At 51.9% G+C, this 23,117-nt stretch overlaps 1 protein-coding gene across 1 annotated transcript in view; it reads left to right on the top strand.

The window, feature by feature from the left end:
- Positions 1-19,710, top strand: part of UNC5D (unc-5 netrin receptor D) — an 86,680-nt gene extending 66,970 nt beyond the window's left edge. Inside the window, 10 exon segments of the mRNA XM_066337076.1 lie at positions 2,849-3,034; positions 4,860-5,219; positions 7,427-7,511; positions 9,043-9,211; positions 10,101-10,328; positions 12,327-12,476; positions 15,205-15,369; positions 17,642-17,820; positions 19,503-19,614; positions 19,616-19,710. Of these exon segments, the coding sequence (XP_066193173.1) occupies positions 2,849-3,034; positions 4,860-5,219; positions 7,427-7,511; positions 9,043-9,211; positions 10,101-10,328; positions 12,327-12,476; positions 15,205-15,369; positions 17,642-17,820; positions 19,503-19,614; positions 19,616-19,705 (1,724 nt within the window). The 3' untranslated portion in view covers positions 19,706-19,710.
- Positions 19,711-23,117: the final 3,407 nt, after the last annotated feature.

The following is a 23,117-nucleotide window of genomic DNA, read 5'->3' as shown; positions in this document are numbered from 1 at the left end:
GCTGATTTATCACCCCAGCAAGGCAGGAGGGACAAGTCACAGCCTCAGCACTTTCCTTGTTAAAGCAGTGACCCAAAGGGAGGAGTTAAAGGCGCTTTGTGGTGCAATAACCACGAGCTTTGGGAAGGGAAAGACCCCGATTGTTCCCCGGGTTCTGGAGATCCACCCCTCCCTCCTCCCGCCTCCTTCATGGCTCTAATTACCCACAGAAATTAACTCAACAATAGCGTTTCATAATTAATTCCCTGTAACAACAAAGCAGCTCGGGAATAGGAGATTGGAAGACACAGGAATGTAATTATTGTCTGTGCTTCCCTTTCTGCACCTGGTGCTGGGGAACAGAACGGAGCGCGGCAGTGGGGCTCTGGATTGGGGTTTGGGTTGTTTTGGTCTGATCTGAGACGTTTCCAGTTTGTTTTCCAGACCTGGGGGTTTGCATTTCCTTTTTCTGTCTGGCCTCACCCGTTGTTACCTTGTCAGCCAGTTTTTCTGCAATCCTCAACTGAGCCCTAAACGCTCAAAATTCTCTTTAAGGCATTTTTTTCAAGGGGGGATCTCATGGGGGAAAAAAAAAAAAGGCTTTAGATTAAAAAAAAAAAATCATTTATTTTAGTGATTGCTTTGGTAGAAGCGTGTGGCAATGGAATTGTTCTAGGAAGTTGAATTTTGTAACCCTATGGGTTTGTTCAGTGTGGTTTCCTGGCCTGCCACAGAAGGTGGATTCCCCCTCAAGGCTGATGTTTCCATGCAAACTCTGCGATTTTTCTTTTTCCTCCCCAGCAAGTGGTGAACGTGTTAAAAGCAGAACAATTTTTCACTTGGAGGTTACTTAACAATGAAGCAGAAATTTTGTAGGATTATTTTCTTGGTTAAATGTTCCTGGTGCTGGTAAAGCTGATACTAGAACATTTCTTTGGGGTGGGAAGCTGGAATCTCGTGGTTGGGGTTGACTGGGACCAGCTGGAGAGAGGGGATGACAGGGATGCTTTCTGTCAAGGATGTTTGAAACCAAACCTTTGATTTTATCTTTGATTGGAGTGCCCAGCTGAAATTCAGTCCCAGCCTCGTTCCCAGGTCCTGGTGCAGAGTTTGGGGTCCTGGTGCTGCCATTGGGGTTTGGTGCTGCCATTGGGGTTTGGGGTCCTGGTGCCATTGGGGTTTGGGGTTTTGGTGCTGCCATTGGGATTTGGGGTCCTGGTGCTGCCATTTCTGGGGCATTTCCCTGCTGGGACAGAGCCGTGGGTGCCCAGCCCCATCCCAGGACATCCAGCTGGGGTTGGTGGCACTTTGCAGACGCTTCTTTTTTTTGTGAGGAAGTGTTGAGCCAAGGAAACGCTGCCCAGAGGTGCTCGTTCCTTTCATCTCAACAGTCTGAAGTTCCGCGTTCATTTTCAAAACTCAGCTAAAATGAAATTATCTGGCTTTCAGCAGAAAAGCACAACAGAAGCCTCCTCCCAAACAGTAATTAAGTAATTTCCATAATTGGCTATTTATTAAACGCTGATTTTAACTTTTCACCCTATTTCTGTGCAGTGCAGTTCATTTACTGACACGGAGCACTCTGGATTTCCCAGTTATTTTTTGTTGCTCTCGTTGGCCAGGAATAAATCCAATTTCTGTTCCTGGGACTCTGCTGGGCAGGAGAAGCCCCCAGCAGGACCCAGCCCATGCCCTGAGCTCCCTCACCCTCCCTGGAGCTGAGAAATCAGGGCAGCACCCAGGGACCCTCCAAGGGGCCGTGCCAAGTGGTTTGATTCCATGGATCTCAAATCCTGGCAGATGGAGGAGAGCAGGGCGGGCTGTTTGGATAATGGAACATTGCAGGTTCCATTTGGGTTCACTGTCACAGCAGTGGGTTCCCTCTCTCTGTGGAGGGTTGGAGTCACAGGGGTTTGGGTTCCTGGCTGGGACCAGCCCCGGGGGGTTCAGTCTCCAGCAGCTCCCAGAGGCTGGAGGTGCCCCCGGGGCTGTGGGGTCACCTCAGCTGGGCTGGCAGGGGACAGAGCTGCCACCGACCCCAAAGGTCACCCAGCAAAGACAGAGGGGAGGAGGGGGCTCCCCGTGTCCCCCTGAGTCTCTGTGTCCCCATGTCCCCTCATGTCCCCTTGTGTGCCCCCTTGTCCCCCCATGTCTTCCATGCTCCTATGTCCCACATGTCACTGTGTCCCCCGTACTTCTGTTTCCCTCCATGCCCCTGTGTCCCCCTGTGTGCCCATGTCCTCCCTTGTCCCCATGTCCCCCATGTCCCCATATCCCCCCGTCTCCTTGTGTCCCCCTGTGTCCCCCTGTGTGCCCATTCCTCCATGTCCCCCAGTGTCATCCCATGTCCCCATGTTCCTGTGTCCCACCATGTCCCAGTGTCTCCCCAATGTTCCCATGTCCCCATATCCCCCATCGCCCCATGTCCCTGTGTCCCCTATGTCCCCATATCCCCCTGTGTCCCGTGTCCCCCTGTGTGCCCATTCCTCCATGTCCCCCAGTGACTTCCTATGTCTCCATGTCCCCATGTCCCCCCACGTCCCTGTGTCCCACCATGTCCCAGTGTCTCCCCAATGCCCCCATATCCCTGTGTCCTCCATGTCCCCATATCCTCCTGTCCCTCTGTGTCCCCGTGTTCCCCTGTCCCCCTGTGTGCCCATTCCTCCATGTCCCCCAGTGACTTCCCATGTCCCCCCATGTCCCTGTGTCTCCCCAATGCCTCCATGTCCACATATCCCCCCCATCCCCCCATGTCCCTGTGTCTCCCATGTCTCTGTGTCCCCCATGGCCCCTGTCCCCCATGTCCCCCCCTATCCCGCTGTCCCCGTGTCCCCGTGTCCCGGTGCTCAGAGGCCGTTGTGTCCCGCAGACGTGGAGCGCGGCGGGGACATCGCGCTGTACTCGGGGCTGGCGGCGGCGGTGCTGGCGGTGGCCGTGCTGGCGCTGGGGGTGACGCTGTACCGGCGCAGTCAGAGTGAGTACGGCGTGGATGTCATTGATTCCTCTGCACTCACGGGAGGCTTCCAGAGTTTTAATTTTAAAACAGTCAGACAAGGTTAGTGCGGCGATTTCCTTTCCTTCTCTGCGCAGTCCCCACGGCTCAGGCTCCTGCCCCGGGGAGGGGACAGGGACAGGGACGCTGGAATTGGCTCTGCTCTGCCCCACAGACACAGAATCCTCCCTGGCCACGCTCCAGGTGCTTTAGAAGTGCTGTGCCCAGCTCCTACGCTGATTTAGGAGGAGCTCAACCCAAAGCAAAGCGGCCAGGTCAGAGCAAGGCCAGGCAGCACAGCTCCTGCAGGAGCCACAGAGCTCCCCTCGCTCCAAGAAAAGCGATTATTCCATCATTGACAATCTGAGACCCCCAGCTGGAATTGTCCTGTAGCCACACCGAGGTCTGTGGGAAATAAACCTGTGTGAGGCTGGAGCCCTAAAGCCCTGGGGAGAAAAAAACCCACCAGCGCCATAAAATACGGACAAAGCATTCGCTAAAAGCAGCGCTCAGGTTTTCAGGAATGTGATTCCCTTTGAACAGGAAGGTGGGGAGGGAGAGGAGGGGGATGAAAGCAGAATGTTTATTGATTCCGTGCTGCCGCTCTACCTCAGACCTGCCGGATTGTGGGTGGGTGGCAGCGCGGGCGGGGTGCGAAAGTGTCCCCGTGTCTCTGTTCTCTCCTCAGAAAAGGGAAATATGTCGCAGAGTTTGTTTGGGGGGGTTTTGTGGTGTTGTTTTTACAGTTCCTTTATTTCCTGGAGACGTTCCTCACCAAGCATGACTTGCAAGAAATTGGGAGAAGGGCTTGGCAGACAAGGACGTTTGAAGGAGGTTCATTCATCCATTGCTAAATCCAGACCTTTAATTAGGGCTGTGTAAATCTCAATGACTGCCTCAAACAGGAACGTTTTCCTTTGTGGTTCAGTTTGAATCTTGTTTTGAGTCTGGGGACTTGTTTGCTTGGCTTCATGCTAAAAGCCTTTCATTCTGGAGGCTCTGAAAATCCCCGACTAAACCAGCAAAGAAAAAGACCCCACCACAAAACCAGCTGGAGGATTCGGGCCCTAAATCCATCCACCCCTCATTTTCCAGAGTGTTTTCTGAGGTAAAATGCCTCAAAATGAATAACAGTGGTGTCTTCCCCTGTGTCACTGCTGTCCCAGTTCCCCTCAGGCACGAAGTTGTGGGTTTGTGTAGAAGGTCTGCAGGAAGATGTTGTCACCCGGTGGGGTTTAATGTAAGGAAAGAAAACAACAGGAGAGGAGAAAGGGCAAGGACATGAACGTGAATCCAAAACAAAGGAGGCTCCTCCTCGGATTTCTCCCCCTGGAGCTGCCTGAGGTGTGGCAAACACGAGAGTCAGATCTCTGCCCCTCCACAGAGGAGCTCTGCCCCAGCTCTGTGTCCTCCAGCCTGGCCGGGGGTGATTCTGGGCTCTGAGGGCTCAGGGAGGGCAGAGCCAGTGCCAGAGGGGACGGGGAGGGCCTGGGGAGGGATTCCTGAGGTGTCGCCTCCATCCCCCCGCTCCTTTCCCCACAGGTGACTCCTGTCCCCACACTGACTCCTGTCCCCACAGGGTAACCCCTGTCCCCACAGGTGACCCCTGTCTCCACAGGTGACTCCTGTCCCTGTCCCCACAGGGTCACCCCTGCCCCACAGGTAACTCCTGTCCCTGTCCCCACAGGTGACCCTTGTCCCCACAAGTAACTCCTGTCCCTGTCGCCACAGGTGACCCCTGTCCCCACAAGTAACTCCTGTCCCTGTCCCCACAGGTGACCCTTGTCCCCACGAGTAACTCCTGTCCCTGTCCCCACAGGCGACTCCTGTCCCTACAGGTGACTCCTGTCCCTGTCCCCACAGGTGACCCCTGTCCCTGTCCCCACAGGTAACTCCCTGCTGCTGAACTCGTCCCTGCAGCCCGAGCTGACGGTCAGCAGGACCTACAGTGGCCCCATCTGCCTGCAGGACCCCCTGGACAAGGAGCTGATGACGGAGTCGTCGCTCTTCAACCCCCTGGCCGACATCAAGGTCAAGGTGCAGAGCTCCTTCATGGTGTCCCTGGGCGTCACCGACAGGGCCCACCCCGGCACCTTCCCCCAGGGCAGCCCCCGGCCCTTCGGGACCCTCCAGGCCAGGAGCAAGGCCATGTTCATCCAGAGCCTGGCCTCCATCTCCAGCAGCAGCCAGCTCAGGAGCTCGGCCCTCTTTGGGCACCTGGGGGGCCGCCTGGTGGTCCCAAACACAGGTGGGTGGCTCTTTTCTCCTGGAAGCACATCAAAGAATTCTAGATCAGGCCACCCGATGTGGCGTTAAACTTAAAAAGGAAAACGCCAGGAAAGAAGAAGCAGGGGCCCCGTTAATGCAGATTTTGGGAAGTAGGGCACATTGCCCACACAGGACACGGGGGATCAGAGAGAAGCCTGGGCTGAGGGCTGAAGAGGCATCATGCCTGTTTGAACTGTTAAATTTCTGCCTCTCTTGATGTCTCCAGCATGAAAGTCCCGTTAATCAAAGCTGTGCCTGGCTTGGATCCCGCTCCAAAGGAGAGGCTCCTCATGAAGGGCTGGGATCTCACATCAGGGCTCCCGTTCCATCAGCGGCCCCACAGCCCTGCCCACGGAACACGGGGACAGCAGCCAGGCCTGGGGACAGCCCCACTGCCCACCTGCCCCTCCTGCCTGCCTGTCCCCCCCTTTCTTGGAGCAAAAACCTCCCCTGCCTGTCGCTGTTCACGACATGAAAGAACCGCGCTCACCCGTCAGGTTGGAGTGAGGAAAAGAAGGGGACAGTTTATTAAGGTCTGAGGTTTAAATGGGATTGAGAGTTTGATCAAGGATTGGAGGACAGGAGGGGCACCTCTCTGGCCCCAGTGGTCAGTTCAGAAGTCTATCACAGAAAGGAATGAAAACAATTTACTTCGTTTATGGTACATGGGAATCTCCAACAGAAATACGTAAACAGTATCAGAAGGCTGAAAATCAAAGCGACATCAGATCCCCACAGCAGCGCCCGTCCTGTCCCAGGCTGGGCTCTGGGTGCTCCCTCTGCCCTGTGTCAGGAGTTTTGTCCCCTCAGAGCTCCGCGTGAGCTGAGCAGCAGATCAGAGCCCAGCCAAGGCTGTGGGGTCACGGCCCTGCAGTTGTACCCCAGGGCTGTGTTTGCATCCCTCCAAATCCCAGCCCTTACCTCGGGCGTTCCCTCTCCTCAAAAGGCAGCACAAAAAGCCAAGCACCCCATTGCCAGGCAGGGGTTATCACCCCCCAAACCCCAGTGACATTTATTCACTCTGAATTCAGCTCTGTTTTCATTTGAGCGGCAGCTCCAGGATTATCTGCTGCTCCCTGGCTGAACCGGATGATTTAGAGCTTTATCCTTCGTGTCCCACAAAACGGGTGCTTTAAAGGTCACCACAAAAGACGTGGTTTGTGTTTAGAGAGGATTGATAACAGTGACAGCCCAGGCGTGCACAACGTGGGGAATGTTTTCATCTCTCCACAGGCTGCTTTTGTGCTGAGGAAGGAACGCTGCAGAGGCACCGAGTTAAGGCACGAATTAAGAATTCCCTCATACTGTATATTTAGCTGCTTTATGTAACGACGGTCCCATCAATTAGATTATTAAAATATGTATTTGGTCCACTCGCAATTTATGTAATTCTTGCAGCCTTTATGTAAGATCAGCTGTGCCAAGCAGTTGTAAATTCCAGTGTGATGGAGTCAGTGCCTCACTGGGCTCGGCACTGTGACAGATGCAAAGCCAAGCACATTGTCCCTCTCCTGGGAGTGAGATAAAGCAGTTTAATTCCAGTGGGAAACGCCCTTGTTAACCTCTGAGCCACTCTGGTGGGGCAAAAGTAGAATAGGATGGGTTGGATGGAGGAGTGGGATGTGTGGGAGCAGAGGGGTGGAGGTGCCCTCTCTGTGGGGAGACTCCCTGGGATGCCACAAGGATCAGGTTTGGTTTCAAAGCTGGGAAGAGGGAAAGAGCCTTCAAGAGTTTTTTGGGAAATGTCTTTTCGGGAAATGTCTTTTCATTGAATGGAAAAGCAACAACTTTATTTCCTTTGATAATTTATGTTCCTTTCATCTGATGACATTTCCATGAGAGGCAGGAATTGAGAGCAACATTCCCAAGCAGGAATTCAGATGAAGGATCCCAAGCAGGAATTCAGAGGAACATTCCCTAACAGGAATTCAGGAGAACATTCCCTATTCAGTGGAACATTCCCAAGCAGGAATTGAGAGCAACATTCCCAAGCAGGAATTCAGATGAAGGATCCCAAGCAGGAATTCAGAGGAACATTCCCTAGCAGGAATTCAGGGGGACATTCCCTAGCAGGAATTCAAAGGAACATTCCCCAGCAGGAATTCAGAGGGACATCTCCTCAGGGCTGCTCCCTCGGGGCTGTTCCCTGCCCTTCCCAAGGTCAGTCCTGCCCTTGCTCTTTTCCAGGGGTCAGCCTGTTGATCCCACACGGAGCCATTCCTGAGGACAGCTCCTGGGAAATCTACCTGGCCGTCGCCCAGAGGGAGTCCAGGTGAGAGCTCTGGGATCTGCCCCCTCTCCTGGGTTTGGGATGGAACAGGAGGAGTCACTTCTGGTCCCCACTGCTGGGGTGACCACCCTGCTGGGACCCTGAAAGGGACACAAAAGCATTCCTGGAGTGCTGCTTCCGTGGAATCCATGGAATTCCTGTGCCTGCTGCTGCCTTCTCCTCTCCCTGCTCAGGAGGAACTCAGCACCTGCACCTCAGGCTCTGGGGGTGCTTGGATTTTTTGTTTTAGGCTGAGAATCCTACAGACACTTGGAAGCACTGAGGCTTCAGCAGAATTTATGACTGTGACCCTTGAGAGAGGAAAAAGAGGAATTGGCCTTTTTTTGTTACCATCTTGTGCCTTTTTTCTCCCTTGTAGTCTCCCTCTTGTTGACACAGGCTAAGGGGAGGGTTGGGACGTTCCAGCCTCTCTCCAGCAGGAATGGTGTTTGGAAAGTGCATTTTCTGGGCACCCACAGCACAGCTCCACCACGGGCACTGGAATGGGGTATCCAAGTCAGCCTAGGCTTCTCCCCTTTTGATATCCTGCTTTTATAGTTGTTTCTTCTTATTTTCATCTTGGTTGAGGCCTTTCCCCTAATTTTTATCTTGTTTGAGGCCCTTCCTCTAATTTTTATCTTGGTTGAGGTTCCTCCTGTCATTTTTCATCTTGGAAACACCATTTGCTTTCATTTGAAGAGGGGACTGCAAGCCCAGTAATTTAGAAGCAAATCATGGGGATCACAGGACCCAAATGAATTGAAATGCCACCAAAATTAACCAAAATTAAAATTCAATCAAACAGCAACAAAACCAGTAGGGCAAGAGGCTTCAGCTGCTGGTTCAGTGTCCAAGGGAGGCTCCTCCACCCTGGCACTGCTCCTGCCCAGGGATTTATTCCAAGAGATCCAGAAAACACATGGATGTGGGGCTGGGTTCAGTTTGTTGGGGTGGGAGGGAAGGAAATCGGGTTGCACATCTCTGGAAGTCAGCAGGCAGAGGATACAGCCCTGAACTCAGCCCAGGTGAATCCCCAGCCCTCAATCCAACACACGTCCCTGAGCCTGTAAAAGTCACCGAGCCCCTTCCTCCTGCAGAATAAAAACGGGTTTTCAAAGCAGGGACATCACACTCAATCTGGAAAAAAAGAAAAAAAATTATGAGCCTGTGCTTTTTAAGCCATAATTTGCTTTATCTTGGCTGCGGTGGAAATGTTGTTGATGGCAGCATTTGAAGGCAGAGCACGGTGGGGCCGGGAGCAGCTGGTGCTCGGAGCAGGGCTGGCTGGCACTGAGCAACCTCAGCGCTGGATTTGGGTTCAACAACTTGAGATGCATTTTAAACACCAGAGTCCTAAACCGCCCGGCCGCTGATTGGAGTTAGGTGGGGTCTAATGGGTTTGTTTCATCTCCAGCTGCTGCTTCCACGCGGAACGAGCAGAAATGAGCAGATGAGGGAGGTGCTTGGATTTGAACTGAAATATTTGCAGTGAGTTCTCACTCCTGACAGCCACTCTTGTCTTTGCTGCCCCAAGCCTGGAGCCCGAGGGCCCCGAGGTGCTGCTGGGGCCCGAGGTGAGCTGCGGGCCCCCCGAGCTGGCGGCGAGCACCCCGTGTGCCCTGACCATCCCACACTGCGCCCACGCCGACCCCCAGCACTGGAGCATCCACCTCAAGCGGAGGACGCAGCAGGGGCAGTGGGAGGTAAGCCCAGAGCTGTGCCCACCGAGGGGATGGAGCTGACCCTGGGGCGTGCAGAGGTCCTGGCAGGGGGAGGCTCAGAGAGACACCGGAGAGAAAGAGCAAAAAGGGTTTGCAGGTTGGGAAGGAGCAGCGGGATTTGTGCCGGGGGTTTTACCAAGATGGACAGAAGTTCCTGGTTACAAAGCCCAGCCGTGGATGCTGCAGTCTGTCCTCCTGTCCTCCTGTCCTGTCCCTCTCTGAGCCCTTGCCTGGTTCTTGCTCTGCTTTCAGCCATTCCCAGCCCCATTTCCCTAATTCAGATTTACTCAGTCCTTGGCAGCCCCAGCAGGGCTGGCCTCAAACAGGCTGAGCAGAGGGACACGGGGACAGATGGACAGAGGACATGGGGATAGAGGGACACAGGGACACAGGGCAGGGCTGAGCAGCAGAGGCAGAGCAGAGGGAGTTTTTCAGGAGGGAAAACGTGTCTGTAATGGGTGTTCTGGAAAGAAGTCAAACCCCAGCCATTGTTCAAGGTTTGCTTATTGACTTTAACCTTCAAGGTAATTTTTTAACTTGACACTGGGGGGAAAAATTAGCCAGAAAGTCAAGAGCACTTGAAAAAAGCTGCTAAAATTGCTTAGGCATCATCATTACTATTGTATGTACACAGCGAGCTGTGCACAGGGCATGGCCATAAATCCTGCTGCTGACTCAGGGCTAAATTGGGAATATTTACTCAGGGAAGCAGTCCCCCTTCTCCCCTTCCCCGAGAGTGGAGCCTGGCTCTCAGCAACGCTCTGCCTTCCAGCTGAATAAAAATAAAACATTAATGCCATGACTCCTATTGTCGAGGCCTATTGATTGCGACTTCGCTTTATTCTCTTTAAACCCGAATTTCGTTTTGCAGGAAGTGATGTCTGTGGAAGAGGAAACTACTTCTTGCTACTGCCTGTTGGATCCTTATGCCTGTCACATTCTCTTAAACAGCTTTGGAACTTATGCCCTAATTGGGGAACCCCTCTCTGACTGCGCCGTTCGACAGCTGAAAGTCGCCGTTTTTGGCTGCCTGTCTTGCAATTCTCTGGATTACAATCTGAGGGTTTATTGTGTGGATAACACCCCTTGTGCATTCCAGGTAAATGGATTCTGCTTTGCTCCTCTGGGCTGTGTTGCTTTTCCCCGTGAAATGCCGACATCTTTTTACTCCCTGAGCAGCCCCAACCTTAACCCAAGGAGAATAGTGGGGTTTTTTCAGCGCTGCTGCAGCACTGGAATAAATCTCTTCATTTCCCTGCAGTTGTGGATTTACACTGAGAGCTTTAGGGCAGCCAAAGTCTCTTGTTTGCTCTCTTGTTTTTTTGCCACGTTCTCATCTACCCAGACTCACCCAGCCCTGGTTTACAAAAATTCAATTATCCTGCATTTCTTCTTAAAAACAAATCCAGCCCAATCCCCATGTGGCAATTGAGAGGAGAATGATTTTCCTGCACCGTGTTCCAGGACAAAACAATGACATTCTCAGGCTTTTGGTAAACTCAGGGGCTTTAACAAAACGCTGTTCTTTGGGGAGCTGAAATGCAAACAGTTGTGAGATGAATTTTTCCCTTCCTTTGGAATGGGAACACGGCTCTGACTGCAGCACACGCTGCTGCCTCTGTGCTTCTAATAAAAGCCAAGGCACCAAAAGGATTGTTAGAGGCTCACAATGGCTTTGTAATTATCCTCTTTATAACACTTAGACAATTAGTGGGTACCGGTGTCTTCCTGATGAGTCTGGAGGAAATGATCAGAAGAATAATTACCAGTTCTCTGCGCTCCCAGGAGGGAGAGCGGGGTGTTTGCAGATAGTGAGACAGCCCTGCCTTCAGGCACTGATGCAGCCCCTAAAAGCAGGTCAATATTAGTGGGGAACTTGGGGAATTACAGAGGGTTTTGGGTAAAATGTCAGAGTTGGGGTTGCCAAGTTGTGTTTGAGAGTTAATCCTGCACGGTGCAGGTTTATGTCAGAGACAAAATTCCTTTTTTTTTTTTTTTTTTAAACTTTTTCCCTGTGTGAAAACCCTCCTTGCTCCCTCAGCAGCTGACTTGGGCCTTTGTGAAGGTCTGAGTGTGCTGGGAAACTCCTGGCCCTCAAAACTGGAGGGACCCACATCCTTGATTTTCCCAAATGCTGCTGCTGTGGGAGCAGCCCCACGTCTGCCACTGAAGGCACAGCAGCACTCACAGAACATCCAAAGACATCCAACACACTCCAGGAATTCTGAGAACAGATGAAAAGAACAATCTGCTCCCTTGGTGGCTGGAAACCAAAAACTGAAGTCTCCCAATTCCTTCCTTCATACAGACCCGACCATCAGGGGTTAAACCAACCTAAATGCCTGTAAAAATTGGTTTATAACAGAAATCCATTAGAGAGCTCAAGCATTGAATTTTCAGAAGGTCACAACGATTCCAGGGGCTCCTCTGGCAATGGCTTTGGTCCTGAGGAGCACTAAACCCCGTGGATGGACACAGATTTGATATAATTTATGTGGATTAAGAAAGGTAATTTGGAAGCACTGCTCTCCTGCTGATCCTTAAAGACTTCTGCAACCTTTTCTTCCTCGCTGGTGTTTTTACTGCAACAGCTCAGGAATAAACATCGCTTAAGTACAGGCAGGGGGGATTTTTTTTTTTTTTTGCATTATATTTTAAATTTGCAGAATTACATAGAAATTTCCCTTGGAACAGAGCTCTGGAGGGCTGTAATGCAACCCCCTGCCCGGAGTCTGCCCTTCTCACTGCTCAGGGTCTTGTCCAGTGATTCTGAAAGAGCCCCAGAGGTGGGAAATGGAAGTGAAATGATTTCACTGAAATGTTGGAGGGCTTTGGAAAGCCCTGAGAGAAGCTCCTGAGCACAGCTGGGCTGCACTGGGGCTGTTTGGGCTAAAAATTCAGTGTCCAACCATCACCATCTTCCCAGAAATGGGGCTGGCAGTGCCCAAACCCAGCCTTTGGGGAAACACAGACATCAAACCCATCAGCTGCCCACGGGCGAAACGTCACTGTGCATCCAACCTCCACAGAGAGGGGTTTTCATTGGGTTTGGGGTTTGTTCCTAACACTGAGGATATCCTCTCCTCCTCCCTTGCAGGAAGTGGTTTCAGATGAAAGGCTCCAAGGGGGGCAGTTGCTGGAGGAACCCAAACTTTTGCATTTTAAAGGCAACAGCTGCAGCCTCCAGATGTCGGTGCTGGACGTCCCTCCCTTCCTGTGGAGAATCAAACCCTTCACTGCCTGTCAGGTACCTGCACCTCCCCTCCTTCCCTCTGCACTGTGGGGCAGAACCCAGAGGAAAACAAAGTTCCTTTTATTTAAAAAAAAAAAAAATCTTTAAACCTCCCGAGCGTTTAACAAAAACATGTTGCCTTCGGATTGTGGCAAACACAGATTTCGTTTACACCAGAGCGCTGTAAATTTGTCATTTTACAGAAATGCTTGTGCTTTCCCTCCTTTCAGTTGCCTCCAACAGAATGCAAATATTCCTCCTGTTCAGACTTAACCACTCCTCAAGATGTTTCTAATATCTGTCATCCCAGTTTTGATATAACTGTGGAAATATGGCTAAAAATGACATTTAAATGTAACCATGAGTTCAAATCACAGCACACAGAGACCAAGCATTAGAGCTGAAGAGCAGCAAATTGGTTTTTCTCTTCTCCTTTAATTAAAGAGGCTGTTGAAAACCAAAAAGGAAAAAAATCAAAACAAAAGAAGAATTTCCAAGGATTTTGATGAGTGGAAATCCTAAGGAATGTGCTGGCACATGGAGTGGGCTGGTTTTAAAATACAGCACTCAATTAGAATGTACAATCTCCCTTCTCCCAGCAGCAGAGACACAATTATCCATCCTCCAGGGTTTTGGCAAAAACTCTGTTTTAAATGTGTCACCACACTCCCCAAAACATGAGGGTAATGGGCTCTGAAAGTTATAAACACAGACCCAGAGCCAGAGAAAGCCTCTCCTCGTTAACAACGTGGGGATAATTGCAGCTACAATTTAAAAAATGAAATAAATTAAGCCTTTTCAGTGTCACAGGGAGAGGAGCTTTGCAGGGTTTTGTTTGCTCCTCTCACTCCCCTGTATTTTAAAGCAGGGTTAGGGTGTCCCAGTTCTCCAGCAGAGACTTGCCAGCGTGTGTCCAAACGAAAATCCAATCACAGGAGTTTCCTCTTAATGCAGCAAATTCACTTCTGCCCTCAGCAGATTATAGAGCTCCATACTTTGATTAATTTATTGTCTCCTAATCCCTTGTCCAAACACAGGGAATAAATGTCTGTGACAGACTGGAACTCAACCTCCAAATGCCACTTAGAGCCTGATCAGAGCAGGACCCAGGGATGGGAAAAGTCCTTTACAAAACCTCTGTGGCAGAACGGGCTGACCCAGGGCCGCCCTGACCCAAAGGAATAATTAATTTTACATTTTACATTTTACATTTTACATTTTACATTTTACATTTTACAGCTGAGTGTGGCTGGGACAGCTCCGAAACACCATCCCTGCTCCCAGGAGGAGCTGCAGAGCCTCCCCTGGCTCTGTGCTTCCCTCGCACAGAGGGAACAGTCTGGTGACAGCTCTGGTTCTGTTCCAGCCTCTTTATAGAGGAGATAATCTATTTTTGCACGTGGAGTTTCTTCCAGTGTTCCCTGGGTTCCTCTCCTACGTCCCACCCTGCGGGAGCAGCTGCTTGTGCTGCCTGGCAGGAACAACTGAAGGCAGCCTGTTCCAGGGAACTCTCTGGTCCAGCAGCAGAACCTCCCCGGGCAGCGTGGGGAGAGATTTATGGAAATGACGTCCCAGACAAGCAGGGATCCTGCTCCAGGGCGGGAGCAGATGAAGAAAGCACTGAGGAGCTGCAGGAAGGCAGCTGATGGTGGCACCAGGGTTGTCGCAGGCTCTGCTCAGAGCCGTGTTTGTCCCGGCTGGCAGGAGCAGCTGCCCAGGGCTCGGCTCCCGTCCCCCCGGGGACCCCCGAGGCTGTGGGTGCTGCAGGGCTGGGCAGGGCAGGCACCTCTGGCTGCTCACAGCTGCTCTTTGCCTCCCATCCTTGTCTCCTGGAGGATCCATCCCTGCCCGGGGCCATGGGATGATTTACAGCCCTCCTGTCCGCAAGGAGCTTAATGCTAAAGGCAGAATGGAGCTGAAAGCATCTCCGGAAAAACACTCCAACCACTCATTGTTGCAGCACTCCTCGCTGCTCTGCGTTGTTTCACACGGCTCCTTTCAGCTGAGCGATTCCTCCACTCGGAGTGAAAGCACAGATGATCACCCTGGAAAAAAAATCTAATTACAGTTGCTCCACTTCTAACGTTTTGCTAATGTTTCCTTCATCACTGTGAGCATCTCACTGCTGCTGCTGCTGCCAGCTGGGATCCAGGCAGGGGCTGGGGACAGGAGGGAGGTGAGGACAGGAGGGAGGTGGGGACAGGAGGGACTGGGGACAGGAGGGACTGGGGACAGGAGAGACTGGGGACAGGAGGGAGGTGGGGACAGGCAGGGACTGGGGACAGGCAGGGGCTGGGGACAGGAGGAGAGGGTTCCAGGGCCAGGGCAGTTCCCAGGGGGAAGTTTCTTTAGGATGGAGAAGAGATTGATTCCAGGGCCAGGGCAGGTCTCACTGGGAAGTTCCTTTCCTTGGATTCTGGTTCCAAGGTGATTCCAAGGAGGCACAGAGAGCGATCCTGATCCTGGCAAGGGGGAGGGAGTGAAGTGCATCTTTTAAAGTGTCTTTAAGCATCTTTTTGAGGCGTCTGCCATTCCTCGTTCCCCCGGAGCTCTCGGCCACTGCAGCCCTTCAGTGTTCATTAACAGAATCCTCATTTTTTGGCTCGGTGCCGCTTGGAGCTGCCAGGTTCACCAGGGTCATTACTGAGCTCACTCCAGCAGAGCGTTGTAGGAACACCGGGGGGTGTGTTCCCCTCTGTGCCCTGTCCCTGACGTGTCCCTGATGTGTCCCTGTGTCCCGCAGGAGGTGCCATTCTCCCGCGTGTGGCGCGGCAGCCCCCGGCCGCTGCTGGGCGCCTTTTCCCTGGAGCGCTTCAGCCCCGGCACCAGCCAGCTGTGCTGCACCATCAGCGTGCGGCAGCTGCAGGGCCACGAGCTGCTGCTGCACCTCCAGACCCCCGTCCTCGAGGTGAGCCCTGCCCTGGGGGGCCGCGGCAGGGAGTAGGTTTGGGTAGGCTGGGTTGGGTTGGGTTGAGTTGGGTTGGGTTGGGTTGGGGTGGGTTGTGTCATTGTAGGACACAAAAGAAGGACTCAGAATATTTCAGAAGGCAAAGAGCACAGAAAAAAGCCTTTATTGTCTAATTCTCACTGCCTTTATAAGGTGTTCCCACAAAGACTGAACATGGTGGGGAATAGGAACAACGCCTCTCTAATGCCATTGGTTAAACCAGAGAAATGGCAAAACACCACCTGGAAAAAGATTGTTCTGAGCAAGGAGAGTTGTTGGCCAGGATTGTTTCGAGAGGAAACTTTCTTGAGGATTTTTTCCTTGGGAAAAAGTCAGCAGCTGCCAGCAGGATAAAATCTCTCAGACCCAGAAATGTCAGGCTCACAGAAAACCACATCTACAAATGACAAAAGGACATTTCCACCTGCAGGATTTGGGGTGTCACCCAGGTTTTTGTTGTTGTAGGACGCAAAAGAAAGATGAGGGACTAAATATTTCAGAGGACAAAGAGCACAGAAAAAAGCCTTTTATTGTGTAATTCTTACTACCTTTTATAAGGTGTTCCCACACAGACTGAACGTGGTTGTGAATAGGAACGACACCTCTCTAATGCCATTGGTTAAACCAGCAAAGCACCACCTGGAGAAAGATTGTTTGGAGAAAGGAGAGTTGTTTGCCAGGATTGTTTCTAGAGGAAGCTTTCTTGAGAATTTTTTCCTTGGGAGGAAGTCAGCAGCTGCCAGCAGGATAAAATCTCTCAGGCCCAGAGGTTGGAAGGACCTCAAAGGCCACTGAGTGCCACCCCTGCCCTGGGCACGGCCACCTTCCACCATCCCAGGTTGCTCCAAGCCCCTTGGACCCTTCCAGGAATGGGGCAGCACCTCTCTCCCTCCCTGTTTTTGTCCTCTCCTCGTGTAGTTGTAGCTCCAAGCTGTGAGCAGGGTTTAAATCCCATTTCCAGCAGAAATCAAAGCTCAGAGACTCTGCAGCTCTGACAATAATTTATCAATAATTTAACAATTTTTTGGGTGGGTTGGTGGCTGCAGTTTTCCAGCAGGAAGCTCCGGCAGAGCACTGAGGGCTGGGGACAGGGGCACAAACTTGTGTCCCTGTTCATGGCTAAAAGAAATCAGACCTACAGGTGAGCAAGCTGCTGCTCTGCCCCACAGCCACGACAACTTCAGGGGTTTTTAGATTATTGAGCATCTTTGTTGATTAATCCAGATAATACTTCTGGATTAGAGCTCTGCACCCACAGATGCCCTGAGCAGGGAGTGCAGCAGCTGAGCAAGAGCAGCAGGAACATAATCCTGTGTAAAAACTCCTCAGGGCTGCCTGAGCGTTTTCTGCTCCTCTTTTGTTATTTCATCAACCCCTCTGTCACTCTCAGTGTCTCCAGCCCGTGCTGCTGCTGCCTTGCTCTCCCCTCTCTGCTGTGTTTTTAAGGGCCCTGTCTGTACTCAATCCCCCAGAGCATGTTCCAGCTCTGCTCCAAGCAGATTTGCTGCTCTGCAAGGTTTTCTCATGCCTGTCTCCAGCAGTGATTGAAGAGGGAGGATAATTTGACTGGAAAATAAATCTACAAGTGACGAGTCCCTCCCGGAGCTGCTCGGTGCGTGACAATCCCAGGGCTGCTGTGCTTATCTCACACGTGCAGGGCAGCAGCACCTCCTGCAGCACCCAGGGCTGAGCCTGCCTGGCCCTGGGGATGTGTCACAAATGTTGGATGGAGGCTGCACCACCACTGCTGGTTAATATTGATGCTGTGTCACTCTCAGATGAGTAATGCACTGAAACGTGGCTCTGTTATGCAAGGCTGGTGTGATTCCATGGGAAAAGAGGGGCTAGATCCACAAAGGACCTGGATTCCGGAGAGGCTGGGGGAGTTGAGGTGCTTAAAGAATTCAGGTGTTTAAAAAAACACCCAGAGAAAGAGAGAAACGAGCACAAATTTGTGCATCCACGTTTGCGATTCAAACCATTAAAGGTTTAGAAATCCAGCAGTGCTCTGTAACATGAAAATAACCAAAAAAAGGGAAGGGAAGGAAATATTTCCTTCATGGAAAGGAAAATAACCATTTTAAAGGTTTTTATGAATGAAATGTTCCAGGTGTTCTATCACAGGCCACGACAGCACCTCTTAGCTCAGGCGTTTCCCGCTGTCAGTTCAAGCAGGAACTTGAAGCCCAGGTTGATTCTCCCTCTCCCAGCTCTGCTCTCCCGTTCCCTGCAGGCTGAGAGGGAGAACATCCCCTTCTTTGGGCACGAGGACGGCGCCTTCCCTGCCCAGCTGGGCGCCAAGGCCTTCAAGATCCCGCGCTCCATCCGCCAGCGCATCTGCGCCACCTTCGACGCGGCCCGGCGCCAAGGGCAAGACTGGCAGATGCTGGCCCAGAAAAACAGCATCAGCAGGTGATGGCAGCGCCCTGGGCACCTGGGCAGGGCTGGGGCACCTGGAATGGGAATTATCGGCTCTTCAGGGGTTGGGTTTGTGTTTGTTTGCTGCTCTCGCAGCGTGTCGTTACCATTCAGGGTGGCTCATGTAACGACACGGAGAACTCTGGTTTCTTCGGAGGGCTCAGAGCAAAGTTTAGTGAGGGACAGGTTCTTTCTGCAGTGTTTGAGTGCAAGGGATAGGGTTTGGTCCTTTAGGGCACCACCTTTTGGTGAACGTCTCCACCAGTAAACGAGGTGGAGAAACACCAGGCGTCAGGAGGAGGAGATCTACAGGGGCTGTTTATAGGGATTGTTTTGGGTTCCTCCTCACGATTTCCCAGGCCAGACTGAGAGCGTTCTGTCCTTGCTTTCCCACAGGCCTCAAGGCACTGCCTGGAGCCTGAGAATCCATGTCCTGACGCTGTCAGCTCCCACAGCTCTGTGTGTGTGTGGGGAATTGAGGGGCTGAGCTGGGCTCTCTCCTCATTTCAGCTGCTGAACTCTCAGCTCCTGGTGCTGGAGGCTCACTCCTCATTTCAGCTGCTCGGGGATGGACACTCCTCTGTCCACCCTCAGGACTCCCAGCCTGCAGGAGGAAGGGTTTTGTCCAGTCATGGAAGCTGTTGTTCAAAGCCCTTAGAACGCTGCACGTTCCCCCAGGCAAATCCCCTTGGTGCTCATGGGTGCATTTCCTATTCCAAAATGAATCCTGTAGATTTTTTTATTATTATTATTTTTATTTTAAGGGAAAGACATCTTTAAAAGAGACAGTCATGCTCTGCTGTTTGGAGTAATAATATTATGATTATTAAAACTGAAAGATGCTGTAAAAACCAATTTACTTCTTGCTTTGCTTTTTCCGCTTGGCTAAATTAAATTGGCGGAGGCAGCTCCCTCACAAAAATATTTTCTGATTGTCACAACTCTATAAATGTGTTCCCAGGAGAGCAGAGGAATACTTAAATCAAGCGAAGTAACTTTCCATTGGCTTCTTGCTTTGCGTGGGAACCTCAATTAACCACATCTGAGCCAAAGGAAAAAGAGTTCTGGATAAACACTTTGTTTTATCAAATTCTATGCAAATCACCCCTGCAGGTCCTAAAAATGAAACAGAAACTCATGAGCAAAATAGGAAATCACAGCTAAAAGGTGATGTGTCTCTGCATAACCATCAGTTGCTGCGAATTCCTCTCCCTGTCACATCCTTGCTGGATTTCCTGGTGGTGCTGCCCAGAGGGGATTTGCCCATTGCAGGGGCAGCAGGGCTGGGTCTGGGGACACCCTGTGCTCGTGGTCACTGTCCCTGGGCTGGGTCTGGGGACACCCCAGGCTCATGGTCACTGTCCTTGTCCCAGGCTGGGTCTAGGGACACCACAGGCTCGTGGTCACTGTCCCTGGGCTGGGTCTGGGGACACCCCAGGCTCATGGTCACTGTCCCTGGGCTGGGCTGGGCGGGTGTCACACCCCAGATTTGTGGTCACTGTCCCTGGGCTGGGCAGGTGCCACATGAGGACCCACCCCCCCGGCGTCTCCTCAGCTCACCCCCAAGCTCTGCTGGAGGGTTTTTATTTTCCAAGCCCGCGGATGGTGCCGGGCACAGGGCACAGCTGCAGCCCAAGGCTGCTCCTCATCCCTTTTTCCCCCTTTTTTCCCTGCAGGAATCTCTCCTTCTTCGCCACCCAGAGCAGCCCCTCCGCCGTCATCCTGGACCTGTGGGAGGCTCGGCACCAGCACGACGGGGACCTGGACTCGCTGGCCTGTGCCCTGGAGGGAGATTGGCAGGACACACTCCAAGCTCCCAGACGTGGCAGAGCCCCAGCTCGAGGATCCCGAGTTCCCCGGCAGCAGGAAGGGCCTTTAGTCCCTCTGTCCACCAGGACACACGGCCAGCCGCCCTGACTCCGGGCCAGGGGACACGAGGGGCTGGCGGGGACAGAAACTCACCCCAGAGCAGTGGCAGTGCGAGGGAGCAGAAGCCAGCCCTGCTAAAAAAAAAAAAAACCCTCTGGTGACGAGGAAAAGAAGCTTCTCCCTGTCCTCCTCCGCTTAAAATCCACCTTTTGGTGCCCCAGACAACCTGCACTTTGGGGCACGAGGGAGAGAGACACAGAGCCATAAGAGGTAAATGTTATTGTGTGTTTAGGAACAGTCATGTTCATGTAATGCCTAGTGAAATCCACAAACCAGTGGTGGATATTCTGAGTCCACTGGAGGTTAGTCCTGGTTAAAAAGGGTTCTCACGTCGGGAGTGGTTTAAAATCCCATCACGTTGTCACTTTATGTCTGCTACAGGAAAACTGAAAATTTGGCCTTATCCTGTTCAGATGCTTGAGGATTAGAAGATCTCATCATTATTTCATACCGTGTGTACTCCAAATAATTTGTTTAAAAAATTCCAGCCCCTTAATGAATGTACATTTGCTGCAGAGCTTTGCTGCCTGCTGTGTTACCAAAATTCCAGAACAACCCTTCTCCTCTGAGACTGGGGGGTGTGTGCACACGCAAGAGGAATTTTCTAATTTTCTACGTCTGCAACTTTCTTAGTCAAAACTGTCTTTGGGGGGTGGATTTAAATACCAAATAACACACGGGGAAATTTCCAGCCCTGTTTTAGCAGGTTGAGACATTTATTTTTGTTACTTCACTCCCTGAAGGTGAAGGCAATCAGCACAGCTTCCCCTTGGTTCGGTTTGAGGCTGAGAACACAAACCCCACACGGCACTGGAAGCGCTGGCCTTGATTTCACTGCACAATTTGGGATTCCACAGGACCCAGAGCTGGCTGTGTCACCTTGGTTTTAGTTACAAATGGCATTTACCCCCAAAGCAGAATCTAATTTGCCTTGGTTCTTATCCATTCCATACAAATATGAGTTATGGCTTTAACCAACCAAAAGGAGCTGTCGCTGGAGCGAGGTCAGCTGGTGGAGCTGGTGCTGAGCCACATTTCACCGTCGTTTGGCCATTCCTTTCCTCCCATCCTTCACCACAGCCCAGGTGCTCCTCGGCCCGTGCCAGGAGCACAGGCAGGAGGAAAGGAAACAGAAATGAGGCTTTGGAGCTTTGTGGAAATGCAGGAGAGCCAGAACAAGGATTTGGGGGCTGCTTTGGCTGAGAGCAGCACGGCAGCCCCCAGGGCAGGTCCAGTCTGGAATTATTCCTTCACCCAGGACTGTAGTGTGAACATCTGAACAACAGCAACAGCCCGCAACAACAACTCTGCCCTTGCTCCTGCTGCTCTGGAATCGCCAGTGTCACTGCCTGCCCAGCTCAGGAACAGGCTGAGACTTGGAAATCCTGAGGACTTGGGAATCCTGAGCCTTTGCAAACATTCCTGCAGCTCAGCATCCCTCTGCAGCCTGGCAGGAGGCTCCCGGTGAAGGGGCAGACAGAAATCCCGGCTGCAAGCTGTCACTGCTTTCAGCAGCACATGCTCCTCACAGGGCTGGGAATTACAGCTCCAGTGGGACTGCCAGTCCGTCCCCCTCACACAACCTGTTCTTCGTTGGACAAATGTCAGGCATTAGAACAAAACAAAACAAGGACTGGCAGCCAGGTAAGGAGCGGAGTGCGAGCTTGCCGTTTGTCGGGAGGAAACCAGCCCCACCTCCAGCAGGGAATTGGTTCTCCTTGCCTCAGAGCAAGCGTCTGGCTCTGCAGCGAGGCTGGGCTGGGTCCCCCGGCACAGCCCAGGGGCCTGCAGGGCCGTCCCCCACAGCTGCGTGCTCTGCTCTGCTTCCAAACCCACCGGAGGTCCCAAAATACCAAAAGGAGCCTCTGGGAGCTCAGCCCTGCGCCCTTCCTCAGGGAACAGCCTGGGAACAGCTGGAAACATCCTGGGAACATCCTGGGAATATCCTGGGAACAGCCTAGGAGCTCTGCAAACCCCCCAGTGCAGCACACCCAGCTCACAGGGATCCAGCCTGGGCTGTCCCCAAATCTCAGCTCACAGGGACCCCTGGGCTGTCCCAAATCTCAGCTCACAGGGACCCCTGGGCTGTCCCCAAATCTCAGTCACAGGGACCCACCCTGAGCAGTCCCCAAATCTCAGCTCACAGGGACTCCTGAGCAGTCCCCAAATCTCAGCTAACAGGGACCCAGCTGGGCTGGTCCCCAAATCTCAGCTCACAGGGCCCCAGCCCCACACCAGAATCCCAGTTCCACCCACAATCCCACAGAGTTCATGTCCTGAAAAGGAATAAATGTCCAAACTGGACAATTCCAGAAGGAAACTGTTCTCTTGTGGCTGGGGCAGGGCCTCAGTTGGAATTTTATTAACCTTTTAGGTTTTGCTCCTGGTTTTTCTGCCCTTTGGCTAAAGCTGTTCCTTGTTGCTGATCTCACTCTTTGAGAACCTGAATCAACAACTCTTGAGTTTTCCTTCCTATTCCTGACTCTTCTGATGCTCTTGTGTTCTTCAATGAACCAGAAATGCCCCAAATATTTATTTCCTTTCTCCCTTTCTCTTAAAAAGACCTTCTGGAAATCTGTGCACATATTTATGTGATTTGGCCCAAAACAGAGATGTGGAGGAGCACCTGGGAAAGGATTAGAGGCCAGAAATTAAAAATTCATTCCTTCCTTCTGTTGTATAAATTATGATATTTGAAAGACAATTTTCCTGAACCTGAGGTAAAAGAAAGAGAAATGTGAGGTTTTTTTCCCCCCTGTAGATTCCACGTGGCCACCCTGGCTGCGCTCAGGGGAAAGAGCCATTCTGATTTACATCACCAAAGAAGCTGTTTCAATAGATTTTCATCTTCCTGAGCACTTTGCCCAGGTATTTCTGTGCTGTGAGTCATTGCAGGCTAATGGCTGCATCTTAAAGACGACTCCCAGCTCCGCCAGCACCATAAAGCTCATTTCCATTCCGTACCCGCCCTGCACTCCCACGGAAATTTTATTGGGATTTTTGTAATAGACCAAAAGATACCGGCACAATGCTCCTAAAATCCAGGGAGCTGCTTTTGTCCTGGTTTGTATCTCTGGCCTGGGCACTGCTGCCTTTCAGAGAATCTTATTCAGCACAAATCACCAGAAGGGGATTTGCAGGGTCCGGGGTATTCACATCACATTTCAAGTCCATTCTTTTTTCCACCTGCAAGGCAGTGCTGGGTGGGTTTTAAAGCGTTCAGGAACCGATCAATTCCAGAGAATATTTCCCACAAAAGGAAGACACAGCTCAGGTCCACGGTGAGCTAAACCAGGGATGGACGAGGCTGGGCTTCTGGTCACCACCTGGATCTTCTTTTTTCAGCCTTTTCTGCCTGTGAA

This window comes from Sylvia atricapilla, chromosome 28, assembly GCF_009819655.1.
Source record: "Sylvia atricapilla isolate bSylAtr1 chromosome 28, bSylAtr1.pri, whole genome shotgun sequence".
Taxonomy (NCBI): domain Eukaryota; kingdom Metazoa; phylum Chordata; class Aves; order Passeriformes; family Sylviidae; genus Sylvia; species Sylvia atricapilla.
Note: the sequence above shows the minus strand (reverse complement) of the source record. Positions and strands in the feature narration are given on the sequence as shown.